The sequence below is a fragment of the Haliotis rubra genome, unplaced genomic scaffold (assembly GCF_003918875.1).
Source record: "Haliotis rubra isolate DU_JTF1 unplaced genomic scaffold, ASM391887v1 Scf634, whole genome shotgun sequence".
Lineage (NCBI taxonomy): Eukaryota > Metazoa > Mollusca > Gastropoda > Lepetellida > Haliotidae > Haliotis > Haliotis rubra.
The window spans coordinates 409692-432249 of NW_025767340.1; the positions used below are offsets into that span (position 1 = coordinate 409692).

The following is a 22558-nucleotide window of genomic DNA, read 5'->3' on the forward strand; positions in this document are numbered from 1 at the left end:
CACATTTGCACAAGTGAAAAATCGACTTCACCTGAAAATGTTGATTTTGATGAGATTTCTTACAAGGATTAAAAAGGCATCGCCACAACGCAACAAAAATCACCTTTCAGTTGAAATTGTGCAGCAAAGAGCATGCACTGTCTGGCTATAAAAATCCAGATTACCTTCGGAAATCGGCATTCGTTTTGAAGGCGTTTCAAGGTCAAATCACAACGCCACGTCTTGACGTTGCGACACGGAACGTCGCCATTGAAAGAATGCACTCAGGAGATTACCAATCTTCTGTTGCCAGGCGTCTGAATATTAGTCTGGGCACGATATCACGGCTTGCAGTTCGTTAGAACCAACCGTTCACAACAAATTACCGTCCCCGCAGAGGCAGACCATGAGTCACCACTGCAGCCCAAGATCGGTACATCCGGGTACTACATTTGCGTGATCGTACTGCCACGGGTGGGAGCACAACAGCCAGGGTGCCTGGACTTTGGAGGATATCCGGTCAAAATGTATGGAACAGGTTGAGAGAGATTGGACTGAGAGCCAGGAGACCCGACGTCGGGACCGTGCTACGTCGTCACCATCGCGCTCAACGTTTCCTCAAATTATCCACTTGGTAGTATAGACATTTCCTTCTTCTAAACTGATGTAAAAATTCATGCACTAAAGTCTATTTGTGGACGAGTTATACATGTTTTAAAATACAACATTTTCGCAACAGATTTCTGGCATATACGTTTCTCTTTTGGGATAGTATGTATGGCTAGAACAGTGCATAGATTCACATCCAATTGTTTTCATATCCATTAAACAAAGGTTACAAGATATATATCTCCAGAACTGGCTTGACCAATTACCTGTATCAAATAAATGTTTTTTATGACAGAATGCTTAAGCAATCTATATACAATGAAACCTATTTATCATCTTTGAATGTTCGAAAATATAGAATCACGCTTAAAAAAATTTCGTTGCTCATCCCATGATTTGTTTATAGAGACAGGTAGATGTATTGGAATAGAAAAAGAAGATAGAATATGTAAAATGTGTGATTTGAATCTAATTGAGATGAATATAATTTTCTGTGTGTCTGTCCAGTCGACCGCACTGTGAGAAATACGTATATTAAGAAATATTACTTTGTTCATCATAATATTTATAAATTTATATCTCTATTAACTTATTTTAGGAAGAAGCATATAGAAAAAATGTCAATGTTTCTCTATACAGAAAAATGTACTCTCTACTGCCTAATAATAATAATGTCTGCATACATGTACCATAGGCCCGTGGCCTCTTAAGTGCAAATAAAGATGGAATATCAGCGAACATATCGAGTAATGTGTGTCATAAAATATCAGCCAAATATCGTGTAACGTGTGTCATCAATATCAGCAAACATAAAAATCGACACTGTCAATGAAGTATGAGTCACATTTTCTCTGTTTCGACAATGCCCCTTTTGGCATTCCATAGTTTCATGGTATGTGAAACGTTGGTGACCGTTGAATCTTCACTGAGCAGTTGAGCATGATGACGGCGCAGCGGGGTTAACTGTCTGTTTCGGTTTCACACTGAACAACAAAACTAGAGACATTCGTCATAACTATGTTTATCTTTCATAGATGTTATTAAATTAAACAGGTTATGGTATAATATTTTACACTCGGCAGACTGACTGACTGACTGACTGACGCATAGTTAGACTAAATTAGAAATCCTGAAAAATCATAGCATGTTTCCCTGAAAAGCATACTGTATCCGTTTTCACTGGTACTTGTATTATAGATATCAATAATTGTTTTAAAGATATCTTCAAAATCTTTAGTGGTATCTTAAATTTGATTTTAGATGTCCTGAATGAAACACATGCAATCTATACATATCTGAATAAAAGATATCTCTAATTGATTTGAAGATATCGCTAACGGAGTAATGCATTTGTGGTTATGTATAAATTATTTGAAGATATTGAATATAATAAATTCCTCATACAATTAAATACATTATGATCGCCATAGTTTTATTGATATCTTGAACACATTTAGAGATATCACGAAATATTATCTTGATATATCAGTAGCAATATTTACGATATGAGTGATTCTCTTTCAGATATCAGAAATTAATTAAAGATATGTTCAATTATTTTCCGATATCTTCAATACATTATCAATATCATTAAACAATTTTCTTAATAATGATGAAAACGGCTTGCAATACGTTCTACCCAACAGCTCCTATAGTTGGAGCCTGTGCTGCTACAGTAGCGACAGTGTGGACAATGGCGATATGTAGACATTCAATTCCCCGTATCGCGATATCCAGGCCGACAACACTTGGAACCACGCACGTGGAACCACACACGTGGAACCACACACGTGGAACCACACACGTGGAACCACAAAGTGGAACAACACACCTGGAACCACACACGTGGAACCACACACGTGGAACCACACACCTGGAACCACACACGTGGAACCACACACGTGGAACCACACACGTGGAACCACACACGTGGAACCACACACGTGGAACCACACAGCCACTTCCAACAAGAGACAGGCACGCAAATGGTAAATCACAATAATTTCATTTTCATGATATTTTTTCCAATGATACCTGTACACCTCATAATGAATCGTCGCATATCTTTGGTAGAAGATGGATGGTCAACTGCTGGTTATAGAGGATATTCATGACTTCTCTGGTAGAAGATGGCTGGTCAACTGCTGGTTATAGAGGATATTCATGACTTCTCTGGTAGTAGATGGCTGGTCAACTGCTGGTTATAGAGGATATTCATGACTTCTCTGGTAGAAGATGGCTGGTCAACTGCTGGTTATAGAGGATATTCATGACTTCTCTGGTAGAAGATGGCTGGTCAACTGCTGGTTATAGAGGATATTCATGACTTCTCTGGTAGAAGATGGCTGGTCAACTGCTGGTTATAGAGGATATTCATGACTTCTCTGGTAGAAGATGGCTGGTCAACTGCTGGTTATAGAGGATATTCATGACTTCTCTGGTAGAAGATGGCTGGTCAACTGCTGGTCATAGAGGATATTCATGACTTCTCTGGTAGTAGATGGCTGGTCAACTGCTGGTTATAGAGGATATTCATGACTTCTCTGGTAGAAGATGGCTGGTCAACTGCTGGTTATAGAGGATATTCATGACTTCTCTGGTAGAAGATGGATGGTCAACTGCTGGTTATAGAGGATATTCATGACTTCTCTGGTAGAAGATGGCTGGTCAACTGCTGGTTATAGAGGATATTCATGACTTCTCTGGTAGTAGATGGCTGGTCAACTGCTGGTTATAGAGGATATTCATGACTTCTCTGGTAGTAGATGGCTGGTCAACTGCTGGTTACAGAGGATATTCATGACTTCTCTGGTAGAAGATGGCTGGTCAACTGCTGGTTATAGAGGATATTCATGACTTCTCTGGTAGTAGATGGCTGGTCAACTGCTGGTTATAGAGGATATTCATGACTTCTCTGGTAGAAGATGGCTGGTCAACTGCTGGTTATAGAGGATATTCATGACTTCTCTGGTAGTAGATGGCTGGTCAACTGCTGGTTATAGAGGATATTCATGACTTCTCTGGCAGAAGATGGCTGGTCAACTGCTGGTTATAGAGGATATTCATGACTCTCTGGTAGAAGATGGCTGGTCAACTGCTGGTTATAGAGGATATTCATGACTCTCTGGTAGAAGATGGCTGGTCAACTGCTGGTTATAGAGGATATTCATGACTTCTCTGGTAGTAGATGGCTGGTCAACTGCTGGTTATAGAGGATATTCATGACTTCTCTGGTAGAAGATGGCTGGTCAACTGCTGGTTATAGAGGATATTCATGACTTCTCTGGTAGTAGATGGCTGGATCAACTGCTGGTTATAGAGGATATTCATGACTTCTCTGGTAGAAGATGGCTGGTCAACTGCTGGTTATAGAGGATATTCATGATTCATAGATGGCTGGTCAACTGCTAGAGGATATTCATGACTTCTCTGGTAGAAGATGGCTGGTCAACTGCTGGTTATAGAGGATATTCATGACTTCTCTGGTAGTAGATGGCTGGTCAACTGCTGGTCATAGAGGATATTCATGACTTCTCTGGTAGAAGATGGCTGGTCAACTGCTGGTCATAGAGGATATTCATGACTTCCCTGGTGGAAGATGGCTGGTCAACTGCTGGTCATAGAGGATATTCATGACTTCCCTGGTGGAAGATGGCTGGTCAACTGCTGGTTATAGAGGATATTCATGACTTCCATTGTTTAATCGGGTGGCAAGGTTTGGGTGAAAAGGTTTGTACTGCCACACAACGGTCCACCTGCTTGCTGTATGGCGAATATACACCTGTATACATTAGCAGCTTGATTGTTGTTTAACGCCGCACCTAGCGATAAGTCAGCTTTATTACGGCGGTCTGTTACTAAGTTTGGACCAGAAAACCAAGTCATCAACACCATGAACATCGATCTACGTAATAGGGTCTCTATAGATTAAATGTGCACACAAAATAATGACATTTCTAATCGTCGGGTATCGAGCGTATTTTACATTTAATGAAGGGCCATATTTTGGATAAAGGAATGAAATGCTGGATAATCGATGTGATATTTATGTACCACATCATGCATGTTCAGTGTATTGGATAAAATCAAGTTAATGAAATTAACTGGTTTGGAAAAAATATATTTTGCAAATATTCATTTTGCAGCTTTGAATGACATTTACTTCTTCAAATGTAAAATAACACTCCGAAACATCGTGTTTCTCATAATACAAGAGTCGACATTAATGAAACCCTCCCCCTCCCTCACAGCCTTCTTTATTTTTGTCCACGATGGCTCAGAACCTAATTCAAGGTTAATGCAAGCTGTTCCATCACGAGAAATACCAGTGGATGCTGTCTATGACCGAGTGAGTGACAATTTCAGTACTTCAGTACATTAGCCATATTGTGACTGTTTGCAGGACATGGCTTAACAAGAGGGCAAATTAAAGGGCCATTTGACCCCACAGGAAGGTTGTCCATCGTGTCTCTCGCAGGAAGGAAGGTTGTCCATCATTTCACCCAGGAAGGAAGGTTGTCCATTACCCACAGGGAGGAAGGTTGTCTACCATTTCCCTCAGGAAGGTTGTCCATCGTTTCCCACAGGAATGTCGTCCATCATTTCCCACAGGAATGTTGTCTATCGATTGCCACAGGAAGGTTGTCCATCGTTTCCCACAGGAAGGAAGGATGTCCACCATTTCCCACAGGAAGGTTGTCCATCGTCTCCCGCAGGAAATGAGTAAGTTCGTCATTTACCGCGGGAAGGTTGTACATCGTTTCCCACAGGAATGTTGTCCATCATTTCCCACAGGAAGGTTGTCCATCCTTTTCCATGGGAAGGAAGGTTGTCCATCGTTTCCTGCAGGAAGATTGTCCATCATTTAATCATTTCCCACAGGAAGGTTGTCCATCGTTTCCCACAGGAAGGTTGCCCATCGTTTCCCGCAGGAAATGAGTAAGTTCGTCATTTACCGCGGGAAGGTTGTACATCGTTTCCCACAGGAATGTTGTCCATCATTTCCCACAGGAAGGTTGTCCATCCTTTTCCATGGGAAGGAAGGTTGTCCATCGTTTCCTGCAGGAAGATTGTCCATCATTTAATCATTTCCCACAGGAAGGTTGTCCATCGTTTCCCACAGGAAGGTTGCCCATCGTTTCCCGCAAGATACCTCTCTAAATGTTTCACAGCAAGATCAGCACCACGAGGAATGACATGTTGAAGCAGAACATCATCAGCATGAAGACCCGCCTGAAAATAACATCTGCTCTCAACGCCAGCTCCTTCCACGACATCTGCTGCATCTCCCCCTCCCGCGAGCACTGGTTGCTCACGTCGACGTTGCTGTTACCAATGGCGGAGTCGTTTTCATCTTTGTCCTCTGCACTGCCGCGTTTGTGTCTGTCTTCGCGGGAGGTGCGACACTGACACAACTGTAAGATGACTGCCATCAGCCATCTTTGTTTCGGAGTGCTTTCGTCTTGGCGGTAAAGGGATGTCACTGTCGTTGCCAAGGTTACGTTCAGGGTGCACATGGTGAACATTACTACCAGGTATACAGCTAAAAATAGAACAGAATGGTTTTCACATTTCGATAATTTCCAAGATGGAACACTGTTAGCATATAACGCCATCGAGAACTCAGTGTTCACTTAGTTGAAGGAACATTTACTGACTCACTCACTCATCCCACGACCAAAAAACAAACAATCAGCCCGCCCCCTTCATTACTCATTCAACAACCAACACATTCTTACTCACTCACTCACCCAACACCCACTCACTCACTCACTCAGTCGTCCAACACTCGCCCATCAACCAAGCCGCCGACGTCCATTTCTCACTCACCCATGGCAGACACCTCCTTGGATGTTTCCGGAATGTCATCGGAAACGACTGACAACAGAAGAACATAGGACAGCAACATGGACAGCGCGTAGCTGATCTTCTCGCCGGTGTCGGGAGGGACGTAGAAGACGAGGGTGCTGGCGAAACTGAGCAACATGACGGGGATGAGGGTGCTGACGATGTGGAACATTGGTTTCCTCGTCAGACTGAGAGTGAACACTGTCTGGTAGGTGTTGGGGGTCTTCAACCGTCGTTCCGAGTGATGTCCGGTGATCCACCATTCACTGTTCTCCAGAAACTCGCCCAGGTCGATCGTGTTGCTGCTCAGATGTAACAACAGTCTGGGGACAGGCAATGGACGTGAAACACGTGAACACTGGCGCCCATTTCAACATACAAGTCATAGAAGTCGGGAAACCTCTTTGGGTGTAATCAGTCCGACCTACTTTGATATCTACGATGTGAAGATTTACATTTTACATTTATATATTACAAACATCGTAGTGAAGTAAACTTGCCTGAGATCTTTTTTCAATTAACTTTATGTTTATTTCGATTATTTAGATAATCATTATTTTGGTATTTTGATGTGGAGATAGATATTTGAGAGATTAACACAATCAGTGATATTTGTACTGGACAAAAATAGTTAGGGATTTATGTAAATTTTGAAATTATGAATAATGATCTAATTATTAATTGACACACTGATAAAATATCAATCATAAAAATACCAATAACTGTAACTTATTTTGTCCAGTATATATCGGAGAGGGGGGGGGGAGGGGGGGTAGCCATGTGGTTACAGCGCTTGCTGGTCACAAATAAGTCCCAGGTTAGATCCGACACATGGGTACAATCCCTGAAACCTGATATTATTGGTATATTTCTTAGATCGGCATCAAGCCCCACCCACTCACTCACACTTTCGTTCACCGTGACGAGACAATGAACAACATATCTAGTAGAGACAGCGAAGCCCGTACCCTTCCTCCCAGGCGATGGCTGTTATGTCGCAGACTTGGTCGTCAAAGGGGTACGTCAAGATACTGACGTCACAGTACGTCATATGGACGACGGGTATTTTCCACGTGATGTTCCCGTCGCTCGTGACGTCCAGAGGCACCGCAGGGTCTTCTGATCCTAACACGCTCATGTGCTCAACTCTGCAGAAAGGTAATGTCACATGTCACGTGTCACATCGCACATGTCACGTGTCACCCTCGAGTATCCTGTGGATTATACTCAAGGCAGAAGTTGTTGTGAGACACAAACTACAGTGTTAAACTTCCTTTTTAAAGTGAGCATTACTGGTTATTTTCCCCAAATATTCCCTGCTTCTTGCAAATTCCGTGCAGTTCGACCACCAGCTGCTTGGTTCTGTTTCTTCAATCAAGTTAACACATTCTTTCTTGTAGAAAAGTATATACATGTACTTTATGGAAAACAACTTCTTTATTTCTTGTGTTCAGATCCAACCATTTATTCACAAGATTACCACTGAGAAAAATCCCATGTCACAAAATGTTTTGTCTCTGAATATGTATCTCCATTGTAGAATGAAAAATAACCATGACCCTTGTTTACAAGTGCGATGTTTGTTTCCATTTGGGAACGAGAGCACACTACATTGTTACAACTACGTTCTTAGTGTCGAGCACGACAGAGGCCGGTCACGCTGGACAGGGGTGAAACTCACGTGTTTTGTACAACCACTGTAGGCGTCCAGACCTCCAGGCTGGTCACGTGGACGGTGGACAAGCCCCCGTATTGATCCGGTTGCCAACACACCCTCCCATCCTGCCACTCCTGATACAGTCAGTAGGAATACAAGTACAATCAGTAGGAATACAAGTACAGTCAGTAGGAATACACGTACAGTCAGTAGGAATACAAGTACAGTCAGTAGGATACAAGTGCAGCAAGTAGGAATACGAGTACTGTCAGTAGGAATACAAGTACAGCAAGTAGGAATACAAGTACAGTCAGTAGGAATACGAGTACAGTCAGTAGGAATACGAGTACAGTCAGTAGGAATACAATTACAGTCAGTAGGAATACAAGTACAGTCAGTAGGGATACACGAACAGTCAGTAGGGATACACGAACAGTCAGTAGGAATACAAGTACAGCAAGTAGGAATACAAGTACAACCAGTAGGAATGTATGTACAATTAGTAGGAATACAAGTACAGCCAGTAGGATACAAGTACAGCAAGTAGGAATACGAGTACAGTCAGCAGGAATACGAGTACAATAAGTAGGAATACAAGTAAAGTCAGTAGAAATACACATACAATAAGTAGGAATGTGAGTACAATCAGTAAGAATACGGGTACAATCAGTAGGAATACGAGTCAGTAGGAGTACAATCAGTAAAAAATGCATGTGCATTAAGTAGGAATACAAGTACAGTGAGTAGGAATACAAGTACAATCAGTAGAAATACAAGTACAGTTAGTGGGAATACAAGTACAGTCAGTAGGATACAAGTACAGCAAGTAGGAATACGAGTACAGCAAGTAGGAATACGAGTACAGTCAGTAGGAATACGAGTACAGTCAGTAGGAATACGAGTACAGTCAGTAGGAATACGAGTACAGTCAGTAGGAATACAAGTACAGTCAGTAGGAATACGAGTACAGGAATACGAGTACAGTCAGTAGGAATACGAGTACAGTCAGTAGGGATACGAGTACAGTCAGTAGGAATACGAGTACAGTCAGTAGGAATACAAGTACAGCCTGTAAACGCATGTACAATAAGTAGGAATACAAGTACAATCAGTAGGAATACGAGTACAATCAGTAGAAATACGAGTACAGTCAGTAGGAATACAAGTACAGCCAGTAAACAATACAATAAGTAGGAACACAAGTACAATAAGTAGGAATACGAGTACAGTCAGTAGGAATACGAGTACAATCAGTAGGAATACGAGTACAGTCAGTAGGAATACGAGTACAAGTACAGTACCAGTAAATGCATGTACAATAAGTAGGAATACAAGTACAATCAGTAGGAATACGAGTACAGTCAGTAGGAATACGAGTACAATCAGTAGGAATACGAGTACTGTCAGTAAATGCATGTACAATAAGTAGGAATACAAGTACAATCAGTAGGAATACGAGTACAGTCGGTAGGAATACGACTACAATCAGTAGGAATACAAGTGCAGTCAGTAGGAATACGAGTACAATCAGTAGGAATACGACTACAATCGGTAGGAATACAATTACAATCAGTAGGAATACAAGTACAGTCAGTAGGAATACGAGTTCAATCACTAGGAATACGACTACAATCAGTAGGAATACAAGTGCAGTCAGTAAATGCATGTACAATAAGTAGGAATACGAGTACAGTCAGTAGGAATACGAGTACAATCAGTAGGAATACGAGTACAGTCAGTAGGAATACAAGTACAGCCAGTTGGAATTATCTTACCTCACACGTAAATATCGTTTTCTGATTGGCTGAGCTATCTTCTAATATTTTCAATGTAGCCCGCTTAAGCGAGTAACATTTTTTACGTTGCCCGCTGGGAATGCCGAATTCATTTGGTACTTCTTGTCGAGTACTTAGTGTGGAGCACGAGAGAGGCCGGTCACCTTCTACTAGGGTTTGTTAGACTCAGTATAGAAGTGTAACGAATAATAGTTAGCCCAAGTTTACTTAGACTGAATGCACTGTGTCTACCACACAATGAAACAGCTACTTACGAGCGTAAACCATCCTGACGTCACAAGTGTCTGCGTGCGCATATTCTGTGTAAATACAAAGCATACTCGATATGTCGTTACTCATTTGCAGTGCAACTCGCAATTGATATCGCTCTTTGACCTTGGAGTGTCATCACGATACTTGACATTACTGTGTTTTGAAAACTATTTCTTTGGTACATATTTGGGGATTCGTCGTCTTTATTGTTTTTACTTCTATTGTTCTACTTTGTGTCTCTTATTCAGAGATAATAAACAAGACGTTATTCATATGAATTGTTTCCATGACTTCCTCATAATGGGCTTATCTATTCGTTACTAGTAACCACTGATTTGGTGGAAACTCAAGCGTCCCAAATACATGCCCTTAAACAGGACCCCACAACATTGACGTCATTGTAAAACAAAATACTCGTTTTAGGCCGAAAGAGTAATCGTATCATTATTAAAGAAACACATTTATAAACTTTCATATATTTAATTTAAACATTAGATAATCTTGTCGTGTTATGGAATAAAGGCAAGCAGAATGTGTCACCAGTCTGTGGATGTTGAGAAGGTTGAACCTGACGGCCACGTTGGTAACGTTGGAAGGTCTGACCAACACGTCGTCATAGCTACCCAGGAGCGTCTTCCGCAACCGCGACGTGGTCTCGTGGTAGTTGCTGTCGCACGCCCCTGATACGACTGAAGTGCATGAATGAATAAATAAATAAACATATGAACGAATAAACCAACGAAAGAACGACAACACAGTCAAGTAGGATTTAATTACAGAATCAATCAATGAAACGACCATTGTCTTTGTTTCCTCTGGATTTCAGTATGAAGGCAACTATAATATTTACAAAATATAACCTACAACACTGGAGAACTAACAAAGAAAGGGTTTGACACACATCAACTTTCCTCTCAGCATCTTATGGAAGGAACATCAGTGACTCGTGAATGTCATTCACTGTCACCCACATTTATAATTTTTACATTACATATACACATTACACCAATGTAATAATTATAAAGATATGAAAATGAGCTAACTAGGTACTTACAGAACGTGATGAAAACAAGCTGGAACATAATTATCTGAACATTGGCATCTACCAGGGCTGTTCAGTAGGACGTTGTGAAGGTACACCTCCCATGGCTATGTAGTCCAGCAACCATATTGATCTCCTGCTCCAGATCTCGTCGTGTCGCGATGTGTTTTACGTAACAATAATACGGTTTGAGTGTTTTCAAGCCTTCCTGCTTCAGGTCTTTCTGAACTGTTATTAATCACCATATTTTCATATGTTCCTGTCTCAGGGTGGGTAGAAGCGCAGGCCTCACATCATGAAGAACCCTGAACCTAATCCCTGCTTGGGAATAATAGAAATATGAGGAAAGCCACAGCCATTGTGAGATGCATGGTTTGTATAACCACCATCAAATAGTCATGGTGCTAGTCCAGCTACAGACATCGTCAAACCATCATGAACACATTTACGGGGTGTAGGGTATGAGTGGGAACGGGGTGGATGAGCGGATGGGGTGGTGGACAACTAGATACTTACTGCTGGGTTCCTGCTGTAACTCTACCAACCAGGATTAACTGTAGGAAATCACTGCTGCATAAAAACAAAACTCCATTATATTCAGTCTTTCGTCTGTAGAAAAACAATACCTACTTCTAGAAACACCATTTAGACCGTGGGCGCCCTGTCTCGATCAACATTATCACACCTCATATAGCAGACTGATTGTTGAATGTCAGGTAACGGAGGGAGTATCACAATACGGAGTAGATATTTCCTTTAACATTAATGAGCAAACACAGAATGCATTACCCGTGTATGTTTTACAACAAAGACCAATCAGATAGCAGCACCATCGGTGCTTCCTTACATGTTTTCAGTAAATACAACCAGTGTCACCCACGTGCTGTTAAACATCAGATGAGCATACACATTGGTCTGGGAATCAATTGAAAATATGATTGACCATTCTTTGAAAGCTAGTCCATTTGTCACCCAGACTCAAATACACATTACCTAAATATGATTGGGACAAAACCCATTATCTCCCAAAAAAGAATGAAACCAAGAAACATAATATAGGTTATCAGTGCAGAAGCGGCTATAATTACCAGCAAACAGTTCACATCCACTGACATAATCCACCAGTCCATAGAGACCAAGGATACCTCATCCTATCCTTCTACAATGAGCACTTCACTCCTCGACACTGCTTAATTTTAGCAAACACGTACAGTTGATTTCCTCAAGTTGTCGCTGTATCTTACACACACGCACACTATAGTTAAATACCATCAATAATGAATACCATCAAACTGTTTAGTTATATCATCATCTCAGTTAGATCTGAATAAGTCTGTTCTGTGCTGTAGTACTTCATTGTTGTTTGACAATGGTATACAACCCTACAATGAAACGTCTCACTGTAATGCATTGAAGAAGCTGTCGTCCAGGTAAGTATCTGCTGTTATCACTTATTACTTTCTAAAATGACGGTCAAAATTAAACAGAAAGGAAAAAATGAATAAAAGTATTGAATGGGTTATCTAATGAATATTAAACAGCATGTCAAGATGTACAAGGTAGACAGCAATCAATGATTTTGAAGTGGGTGTTATGTCGACATATTCCCTTTATGATGCGCACGGAAAACATGGCAGGCTTACGCGGTTATCCGGGAATTACCTGCAGTAATTACATTACTCACGGTTGGATCAGAGCTTGGTGACTCTCAGGTTATATTAATCACGTTTGGATCAGAGTTTGGTGATTCTCAGGTTATATTAATCACGGTTACATCAGAGCTTGGTGATTCTCAGGTTATATAATACTCACGGTAACATCAGAGCTTGGCGATTCTCAGGTTATATAATACTCACGGTTGGATCAGTGCTTGGTGATTCTCAGGTTGTATTACTCATGGTTGGATCAGTGCATGGTGATTCTCAGGTTATATTAATCACGGTTGGATCAGAGCTTGGTGATTATCAGGTTATATTACTCACGGTTGGATCAGTGCTTGGTGATTCTCATGCTATATTAATCACGGTTGGATCAGAGCTTGGTGATTATCAGGTTATATTACTCACGGTTGGATCAGTGCTTGGTGATTCTCATGCTATATTACTCACGGTTACATCAGACCTTGGTGATTCTCAGGTAATATTAATCACGGTTGGATCAGAGCTTGGTGATTATCAGGTTATATTAATCACGGTTGGATCAGAGCTTGGTGATTATCAGGATATTAATCACGGTTGGATCAGTGCTTGGTGATTCTCAGGTTGTATTACTCACGGTTGGACCAGTGCTTGGTGATTCTCAGGTAATATTACTCACGGTTGGATCAGTGCTTGGTGATTCTCAGGTTATATTACTCACGGTTACATCAGAGCTTGGCGATTCTCAGGTTATATAATACTCACGGTTGGATCAGTGCTTGGTGATTCTCAGGTTATATTACTCACGGTTGGATCAGTGCTTGGTGATTCTCAGGTTGTATTACTCACGGTTACATCAGTGCTTGGCGATTCTCAGGTTATATAATACTCACGGTTGGATCAGTGCTTGGTGATTCTCAGGTTATATTACTCATGGTTGGATCAGTGCTTGGTGATTCTCAGGTTGTATTACTCATGGTTGGATCAGTGCTTGGTGATTCTCAGGTTATATTAATCACGGTTGGATCTGTGCTTGGTGATTCTCAGGTTATATTAATCACGGTTGGATCAGAGCTTGGTGATTCTCAGGTTATATTACTCACGGTTGGATCAGAGCTTGGTGATTATCAGGTTATATTACTCATGGTTGGATCAGAGTTTGGTGATTCTCAGGTTATATTAATCACGGTTGGATCAGAGTTTGGTGATTCTCCGGTTATATTACTCACGGTTGGATCAGTGCATGGTGATTCTAAGGTAATATTTCTCACGGTTGGATCAGAGCTTGGTGATTCTCAGGTTATTACTCACGGTTGGATCAGTGAGCTTGGTGATTCTCAGGTTATATTACTCACGGTTGGATCAGTGCTTGGTGATTCTCAGGTTATATTACTCACGGTTGGATCTTGGTGATTCTCAGGTTGTATTACTCACGGTTGGATCAGAGCTTGGTGATTCTCTCACGGTTTGATCAGTGCTTGGCGATTCTCAGGTAATATTACTCACGGTTGGATCAGTGCTTGGTGATTCTCAGGTAATATTACTCACGGTTGGATCAGAGCTTGGTGATTCTCAGGTTGTATTACTCACGGTTGGATCAGAGCTTGGTGATTCTCAGGTTGTATTACTCATGGTTGGATCAGAGCTTGGTGATTCTCAGGTTGTATTACTCACGGTTGGATCAGTGCTTGGTGATTCTCAGGTTGTATTACTCACGGTTGGATCAGTGCTTGGTGATTCTCAGGTTGTATTACTCACGGTTGGATCAGTGCTTGGTGATTCTCAGGTTGTATTACTCACGGTTGGATCAGTGCTTGGTGATTCTCAGGTTGTATTACTCACGGTTGGATCAGTGCTTGGTGATTCTCAGGTTATATTACTCATGGTTGGATCAGTGCTTGGTGATTCTCAGGTTATATTACTCATGGTTGGATCAGTGCTTGGTGATTCTCAGGTTGTATTACTCACGGTTGGATCTGTGCTTGGTGATTCTCAGGTTGTATTAATCACCGTTGGATCAGTGCTTGGTGATTCTCAGGTTATATTACTCACGGTTGGATCAGTGCTTGGTGATTCTAAGGTTATATTACTCATGGTTGGATCAGTGCTTGGTGATTCTCAGCTTATATTACTCATGGTTGGATCAGTGCTTGGTGATTCTCAGGTTGTATTACTCACGGTTGGATCAGTGCTTGGTGATTCTCAGGTTGTATTAATCACCGTTGGATCAGTGCTTGGTGATTCTCAGGTTATATTACTCATGGTTGGATCAGTGCTTGGTGATTCTCAGGTTGTATTACTCACGGTTGGATCAGTGCTTGGTGATTCTCAGGTTGTATTAATCACGGTTGGATCAGTGCTTGGTGATTCTCAGGTTGTATTACTCACGGTTGGATCAGAGCTTGGTGATTCTCAGGTTATATTACTCACGGTTGGATCAGTGCTTGGTGATTCTCAGGTTGTATTACTCACGGTTGGATCAGTGCTTGGTGATTCTCAGGTTATATTACTCACGGTTAGATCAGAGCTTGGTGATTCTCATAATGTATTACTCATGGTTGGATCAGTACTTGGTGATTCTCAGGTAATATTAATCACGTTTGGATCAGTGCTTGGTGATTCTCAGGTTGTATTACTCATGGTTGGATCAGTGCTTGGTGATTCTCAGGTTGTATTACTCACGGTTGGATCAGTGCTTGATGATTATCAGGTTGTATTAATCACGGTTGGATGAGTGCTTGGTGATTCTCAGGTTGTATTAATCACCGTTGGATCAGAGCTTGGTGATTCTCAGGTTATATTACTCACGGTTGGATCAGAGCTTGGTGATTCTCAGTTTGTATTACTCACGGTTGGATCAGTGCTTGGTGATTCTCATGTTATATTACTCACGGTTGGATCAGAGCTTGGTGATTCTCATAATGTATTACTCATGGTTGGATCAGTACTTGGTGATTCTCAGGTAATATTAATCACGTTTGGATCAGTGCTTGGTGATTCTCAGGTTGTATTACTCATGGTTGGATCAGAGTTCGGTGATTCTCAGGTTATATTAATCACGGTTGGATCAGAGCTTGGTGATTTTCAGGTAATATTAATCACGGTTGGATCAGTGCTTGGTGATTATCAGGTTATATTACTCACGGTTGGATCAGAGCTTGGTGATTCTCAGGTAATATTACTCATGGTTGGATCAGAGCTTGGTGATTCTCAGGTTATATTACTCACGGTTGGATCAGTGCTTGGTGATTCTCAGGTTATATTACTCACGGTTGGATCAGAGCTTGGGGATTCTCAGGTAATATTACTCACGGTTGGATCAGTGCTTGGCGATTATCAGGTTATATTACTCACGGTTGGATCAGTGCTTGGTGATTCTCAGGTTATATTAATCACGGTTGGATCAGAGCTTGGTGATTCTCAGGTTGTATTACTCACGGTTGGATCAGTGCTTGGTGATTCTCAGGTTGTATTACTCACGGTTGGATCAGTGCTTGGTGATTCTCAGGTTATATTACTCACGGTTGGATCAGTGCTTGGTGCTTCTCAAGTTGTATTACTCACGGTTGGATCAGAGCTTGGTGATTCTCAGGTTGTATTACTCACGGTTGGATCAGTGCTTGGTGAATCTCAGGTTGTATTACTCACGGTTGGATCAGTGCTTGGTGATTCTCAGGTTGTATTACTCATGGTTGGATCAGTGCATGGTGATTCTCAGGTTATATTAATCACGGTTGGATCAGAGCTTGGTGATTCTCAGGTAATATTAATCACGGTTGGATCTGTGCTTGGTGATTCTCAGGTTATATTACTCACGGTTGGATCAGAGCTTGGTGATTCTCAGGTAATATTACTCATGGTTGGATCAGTGCTTGGTGATTCTCAGGTTATATTACTCACGGTTGGATCAGTGCTTGGTGATTCTCATGCTATATTACTCACGGTTACATCAGAACTTGGTGATTCTCAGGTTATATAATACTCACGGTTGGATCTGTGCTTGGTGATTCTCAGGTTGTATTACTCATGGTTGGATCAGTGCTTGGTGATTCTCAGGTTGTATTACTCACGGTTGGATCAGTTCTTGGTGATTCTCAGGTTATATTAATCACGGTTGGATCAGTGCTTGGTGATTCTCAGGTTATATTACTCACGGTTTGATCAGTGCTTGGTGAATCTCAGGTTGTATTTCTCACGGTTGGATCTGTGCTTGGTGATTATCAGGTTATATAATACTCACGGTTGGATCAGTGCTTGGTGATTATCAGGTTATATTACCCACGGTTGGATCAGTGCTTGGTGATTCTCAGGTTGTATTACTCACGGTTGGATCAGTGCTTGGTGATTATCAGGTTATATTACTCACGGTTGGATCAGTGCTTGGTGAATCTCAGGTTGTATTTCTCACGGTTGGATCTGTGCTTCGTGATTATCAGGTTATATAATACTCACAGAAACAGAAACAAGTCATAATTAAAGAAATTGTCTTTAATGATGTGCAATATACATACAATCACAATCAATTATCGTGCAAGCAAATGCGAAGCAGTACTTCATGATCTTCAGCTTATATTACCCACGATTGAGTCAAAGTCAAAAAGGAGTTTATTTGTTACGAGGCCAAGGGCCCATATACAAGATGTAACTATACATAGGTAACAAGAATATACAAATGAAGTCTAAAATGTTTCAAATACATATTTCTTGTTATATATGCATGGTAAATGTAACACTGTACACGTCTGATTACATTCTCCTGAGTTGTGCATAACAGCCTTTTAAAGTTATGGATAGAAGGGAATTTCCAAAGTCAGTGTTTGATGATTCTCACGTAATATTACTCACGGTTGGATCGGGGCTAAGGAATAAATTTCATGCATCCATAGATTAGTTCTAAAAACTATTGATCTCATTCTTGAGCGTAAACGTACTTGACGAATCCGGAATTTGTAAAGACTATTTTCTGTAAGTCGATTAGACGCCAGGAGGTTGTGTTTGCATATACCCAACAACTGTGAGTTCCATGCAGGTATATTGACAATCATGTCTCGTTCCCTGTGCATGCAGTGCCGCATGTCTAATTGACAGGCTATATGAAGTGTTATGCAACTTTTCAAGATATCATCGTTTATAAACTGCACCATAAAATGCCATGAAAGCTAACCTAGACTGAGGCCAGTCTCCACTGGACTCTATTAACGAGATACAGCATAGCTTACAGCAGATGTGGCGTGAATGGGTGTCTAAGATGTTAGAGTTAAATATTAGAGAAACATCAAATTGCCAAGGATACTGACCCCAACTGGCTCGACCGATTCCTGGAGCACCAGTTTTATTTTGGAAAACATTGCTTGGACTTAATTAGGAAACATGATATTTTTGCATATATATCTGACAACACCGTGGCTCTTGTTTTTACAGAAATCTTATCTTGCACATTATGCCACGATGTTTACAAGCGCAATGTAAGCCATTCTAAACTTATACATGTATATGTTTATGGGTGAGTGAGTGAGTTTAGTTTCACGCCGCACTCAGCAATATTCCAGCTGTATGGCGGCGGTCTGTAAATAATCGAGTCTGGAATAGACAATCCAGTGATCAACATCGTGAGTATCGATCTACGCAATTGGGATACGATGACATGTGTCAACCCAGTCAGCGAGCCTGACCACCCGATCCCGTTAGTCGCCTCTTACTACAAGCATGGGTTACTGAAGATCAATTCTAACCCAGGTCTTCACGGGTGTTATGTTTATCGCCATAAAGAAACCTTTTTATAACCAGGGAAGTTGAAATCATTTCAGCAAAGCGTGATTGCGCCTGTGTGAGGAATACTTATCAGGTATTTTTAGAAAATGGTTGATGGATCCGTCTGTGACATTTACTGTATTCTCCAGCATCGCCAGCATGTCGCTTCCGTCAACAATACGCACAATTATACATATGTTTGCTTAACTGTTGAAATGCCTATTGATGAAGGAATAGATAACAAATTTATATTTAACTATCGCCGGCCATTAGTTGGAGATCAATTAATAATATTGTTTGTTTGTTCATCCTATTTGTCATGTAAAGAAAAGTCTTTTGTTCAGTGTTGAACAGGAAGATTCACCAACAGAAACATTTTGGCCAGGATCTATGAGCCTAGTTTAATACAATGTTGACAGAATAGTTCCTGTGAATGATATATGTTTCATCATCACACCCACTGTTCTGTTGGCAATGCGTCATCACTAATCGTTCGCCAGGCATTTGCATTTGCCTGTTGGCTGACATCCCTGACATCTTCTTGGGCAGGAGGCGCTGGTACAACAAGAAATACGTCTAGTGAGTGAGTGAGTGAGTGAGTTAGGTTTAACTCTTTGTTGTGTATTCCAGTTACATCAAGGTGTGTCAGCTTCACGTGGAAGGATTGCACGAAGCTATGTTGCTGACCAACCTAGGAATATAGGGATTGCCGAGAAGGACAACAAAGAGTGGCAGTATGTTGTCGAGAACATACTGCCCCGTGACCAGTCCTGACCCAATATGGAGTGGCAGTCACTCAGTCGGAGTGAGGGGACCCAACACCATAACAGATCACACAATCACAGACTGAACGTTTTGGCCACTGCACGCTGACGTCTGCCAGTTTCCAGATGTTTCCTGCGCTCTGCCAACTAATTATAACAATAGCAAGATACGACGGTTGTGTGTAGATACTACCGCCGTCATCATGGAAGTAATAACGGTGTGCATATACACCGAAACGTCGCATTTATTGCTATAATGAAGTTGTTAATCCATAAAATACGTTCCTCGTGTCTCATGTACCGCTCGTCTGCTGCCTGCTACATTTCAGTCATCCTTTCTCGTTCAGATATATTCTTCGTTGTACAAAAAAGCTGACACGTGTTGTTACTGGCCACACGCTTTATTGGCATAAACATCATGAACTGAACGATTACTGGACAACACGTCATCAGAAAACTACAATTAAGCATTCATAGAATACAATGCAGGTATTGGTAATACTGAAAGCAATTTGTTAAGTCACTTTGACGCCCTGGCTATATAGACGCTGTATCACTTGACGAGGGTCGTCAGCTGGCGTCATGAGTGGACGTCTCAACCTTGTTGTCGGGAACTGGCGATAGTACGGTCATTGTCAACAACCTGCGTCATGTGTAGACGTCTCAACCTTGTTGTCGTCTCAACCTTGTTGTCGGGAACTGGCGATAGTACGGTCATTGTCAACAACCTGCGTCATGTGTGGACGTCTCAACCTTGTTGTCGGGAACTGGCGATAGTACGGTCATTGTCAACAACCTGCGTCATGTGTAGACGTCTCAACCTTGTTGTCGGGAACTGGCGATAGTACGATCATTGTCAACAACCTGCGTCATGTGTGTACGTCTCAACCTTGTTGTCGGGAACTGGCGATAGTACGATCATTGTCAACAACCTGCGACATGTGTGTACGTCTCAACCTTGTTGTCGGGAACTGGCGATAGTATTGTCAACAACCTGCGTCATGTGTAGACGTCTCAACCTTGTTGTCTGGCGATAGTACGGTCATTGTCAACAACCTACGTCATGTGTAGACGTCTCAACCTTGTTGTCGGGAACTGGCGATAGTACGGTCATTGTCAACAACCCACATATGACTTCATGAGAGTGTTCAGGACCAGGCTAACACAGTCATTCCACAGTGTGATCATGCAGAAAACCACAGCCCCGGGGACCATCATTGTCACGTATGGACTTTTGAGCATGGACCGTTGACCATTGGCCGGTGACCATGGGTAGTGTGTTCTCTTTGACCATAGACGGTTTACCATGGACCGTTCAACTCAGAATGTAGGGACCTATTACTTCAATATTCATTTTATCATTTTCACTTTTCCATGATTCCATATCATACAAACATGACCCAGATAATTGAAACGTGACACAAACTATGTATAACACAAATCTTGGTGTATATTAAACTATTTCTGACCAGTCTGTGACTGAAATCAAAATGGCTTGTTTTGACAAACCCAGTTCCAGGAATATCGACAGCAAGGGTGAGACGTGCCCATAGCTGTAAACGAGTGGACCTGACAGACAATGTTTAGAAGGTTCTAACACTTATATCACACCGGTCTGTAAATAGTCCCCACTGCTACACCAGCGATGACAGATGTGATGTACTTAGTCTGTCGTACAGACCCTGAAGCAAACATATCCAAGAAAGCCCACACAAGTCTAGAAAATGTGACAAGTCTAGATTTCCTCAGTTTCAGTCTGAAAATGAAGAAAGTCTCAGGGCTCCTTTTCATTATATTTTATATTTTTTTACTATGAACTTTTTTCAGTAAAATATGTTCATTTCAGAGACTAGTTGTTAGTCTATGATGTACTCTCAGATGTGAGATATCGTCCAGTATGTTTGTATGTTCTACACACGGATCTGGTTGTACACTGATTAATGAACGTGGCAGGACAGCTGTGAATGAAACCCATCACCCCTCGACGTCACAGCCTTGCGAAACTTGAACTGCATCATAAAATATAACATCTCTCGAAATGTGTTTAAATATCACTACAGACATGGTTTTACATAACCTTGTAAACAAAATAACATCTTACTGAATGTGTATACATATCTATTATAAATTACGTTTTGTACAATCTACAGAAATGTACTTGTCACTACAGACACGGAACGAGCGTCCAAGACTGTAACAGTCCACACGATCCAATGAGTTGTGCTGGAATTCGGGGCTGTGGGAAGTGAATGATTGCTTCACGAAGGGAGAACTGTGACTTTGCCACACCGCGTATAATCACTTCTTCAAATAGTATTAGTTTGTTCATTCTTCATCTAGAATATGATACCGTACTGATAAAGACCTGTATTTTCTAACAAAGACTACAGTGCTGATGACACGAGTAGCAGGAGTAAAAGTACTATTGGTGAAAAGAACACAGTCGTCCCCGGCGATGTCGGACAGTTTCTGTATACGATCACAGGCGCCTGAGTAGTAGTCGTGGAGGGAGTCGTAAAGCCGTTGTTCTTGATGATGTGGGTGTAGCTACTGGAGGAGAGTTTGGGGAGCCTCGCTCTGTCCGGGTCCGTCTGGTTGATAGCGAACAGGCCAAAGCTGACGTTGTAGCCGTCCTTCCATTCAAAGCCGTCGAGGAGGCTGTAAACGACGTAGCCACGGACGTCCACGTTGTCTAAGGTTATAGCTGAAAGGAATCAGAATTCTAGATGTATATTGCCTTACTTTATCGGTGGTCACATGCTTCCAGTACAGACTGTGTACAGCAACATGCGTCTTCGCAGCACGTGAACAAGTGACTCACATACCTTGAGGTATTGTGTGAAGCACGTGAACAAGTGACTCACAGACCTTGAGGTATTGTGTGAAGCAAGTGCCTTCCATATCAGGTCGCCTGTGTGGACCACGATTAATATAACTGTGCTTCGATGCTGGTACTGTTAAATTAATGGTTGTTGATTTTTGTTGTTGTTCGACGTCAAACGCAGCAATATTCCAGCTATATGGCCGCGGTCTGTTAATAACCGAATATGGAGGAGACAATCCAGTTAACAACAGCATGAGCATCGATCTACGCAGTTGCGATACGATGACATGTGTCAACCACGTCAGCGAGCCTGACCACCCGTAAGTCGATTCTCATGACAAGCATGGGTTGCTGAAGACCAATTCTAGCACGGATCTTCACGGGTTAGTGCTTAATTACG

At 41.7% G+C, this 22558-nt stretch overlaps 2 protein-coding genes and 1 long non-coding RNA gene across 4 annotated transcripts in view; all 3 read right to left on the reverse strand.

Moving 5' to 3' along the window:
* Positions 1 to 5753: 5753 nt before the first annotated feature.
* LOC124256663 (acetylcholine receptor subunit beta-like) lies at positions 5754 to 11222 on the reverse strand. Its single transcript, XM_046690638.1, has 6 exons — positions 11195 to 11222; positions 10681 to 10829; positions 8117 to 8226; positions 7404 to 7583; positions 6418 to 6758; positions 5754 to 6130 (listed from the first exon to the last, which is right to left on the reverse strand). The coding sequence occupies exons 1-6, from the start codon at positions 11220 to 11222 to the stop codon at positions 5754 to 5756; spliced, it is 1185 nt and encodes a 394-aa protein (XP_046546594.1).
* Positions 11223 to 19719: 8497 nt separating this feature from the next.
* On the reverse strand, positions 19720 to 20761 carry LOC124256671. Of its 2 annotated transcripts, none has more exons than XR_006893034.1 (3): positions 20416 to 20761; positions 20020 to 20223; positions 19720 to 19934 (listed from the first exon to the last, which is right to left on the reverse strand). It is a non-coding gene; the product is annotated as an uncharacterized LOC124256671 (long non-coding RNA). The 2 variants fall into 2 exon arrangements; XR_006893033.1 differs by having other exon boundaries at positions 20020 to 20291.
* A 714-nt stretch (positions 20762 to 21475) lies between these two features.
* LOC124256664 (lactase-phlorizin hydrolase-like) overlaps positions 21476 to 22558 on the reverse strand; it is a 101994-nt gene continuing 100911 nt past the window's right edge. Inside the window, exon 50 of the mRNA XM_046690639.1 lies at positions 21476 to 22038. Coding sequence (XP_046546595.1) covers positions 21719 to 22038 — 320 coding nt within the window. The 3' untranslated portion in view covers positions 21476 to 21718. The remainder of the gene's footprint in view (positions 22039 to 22558) is intronic.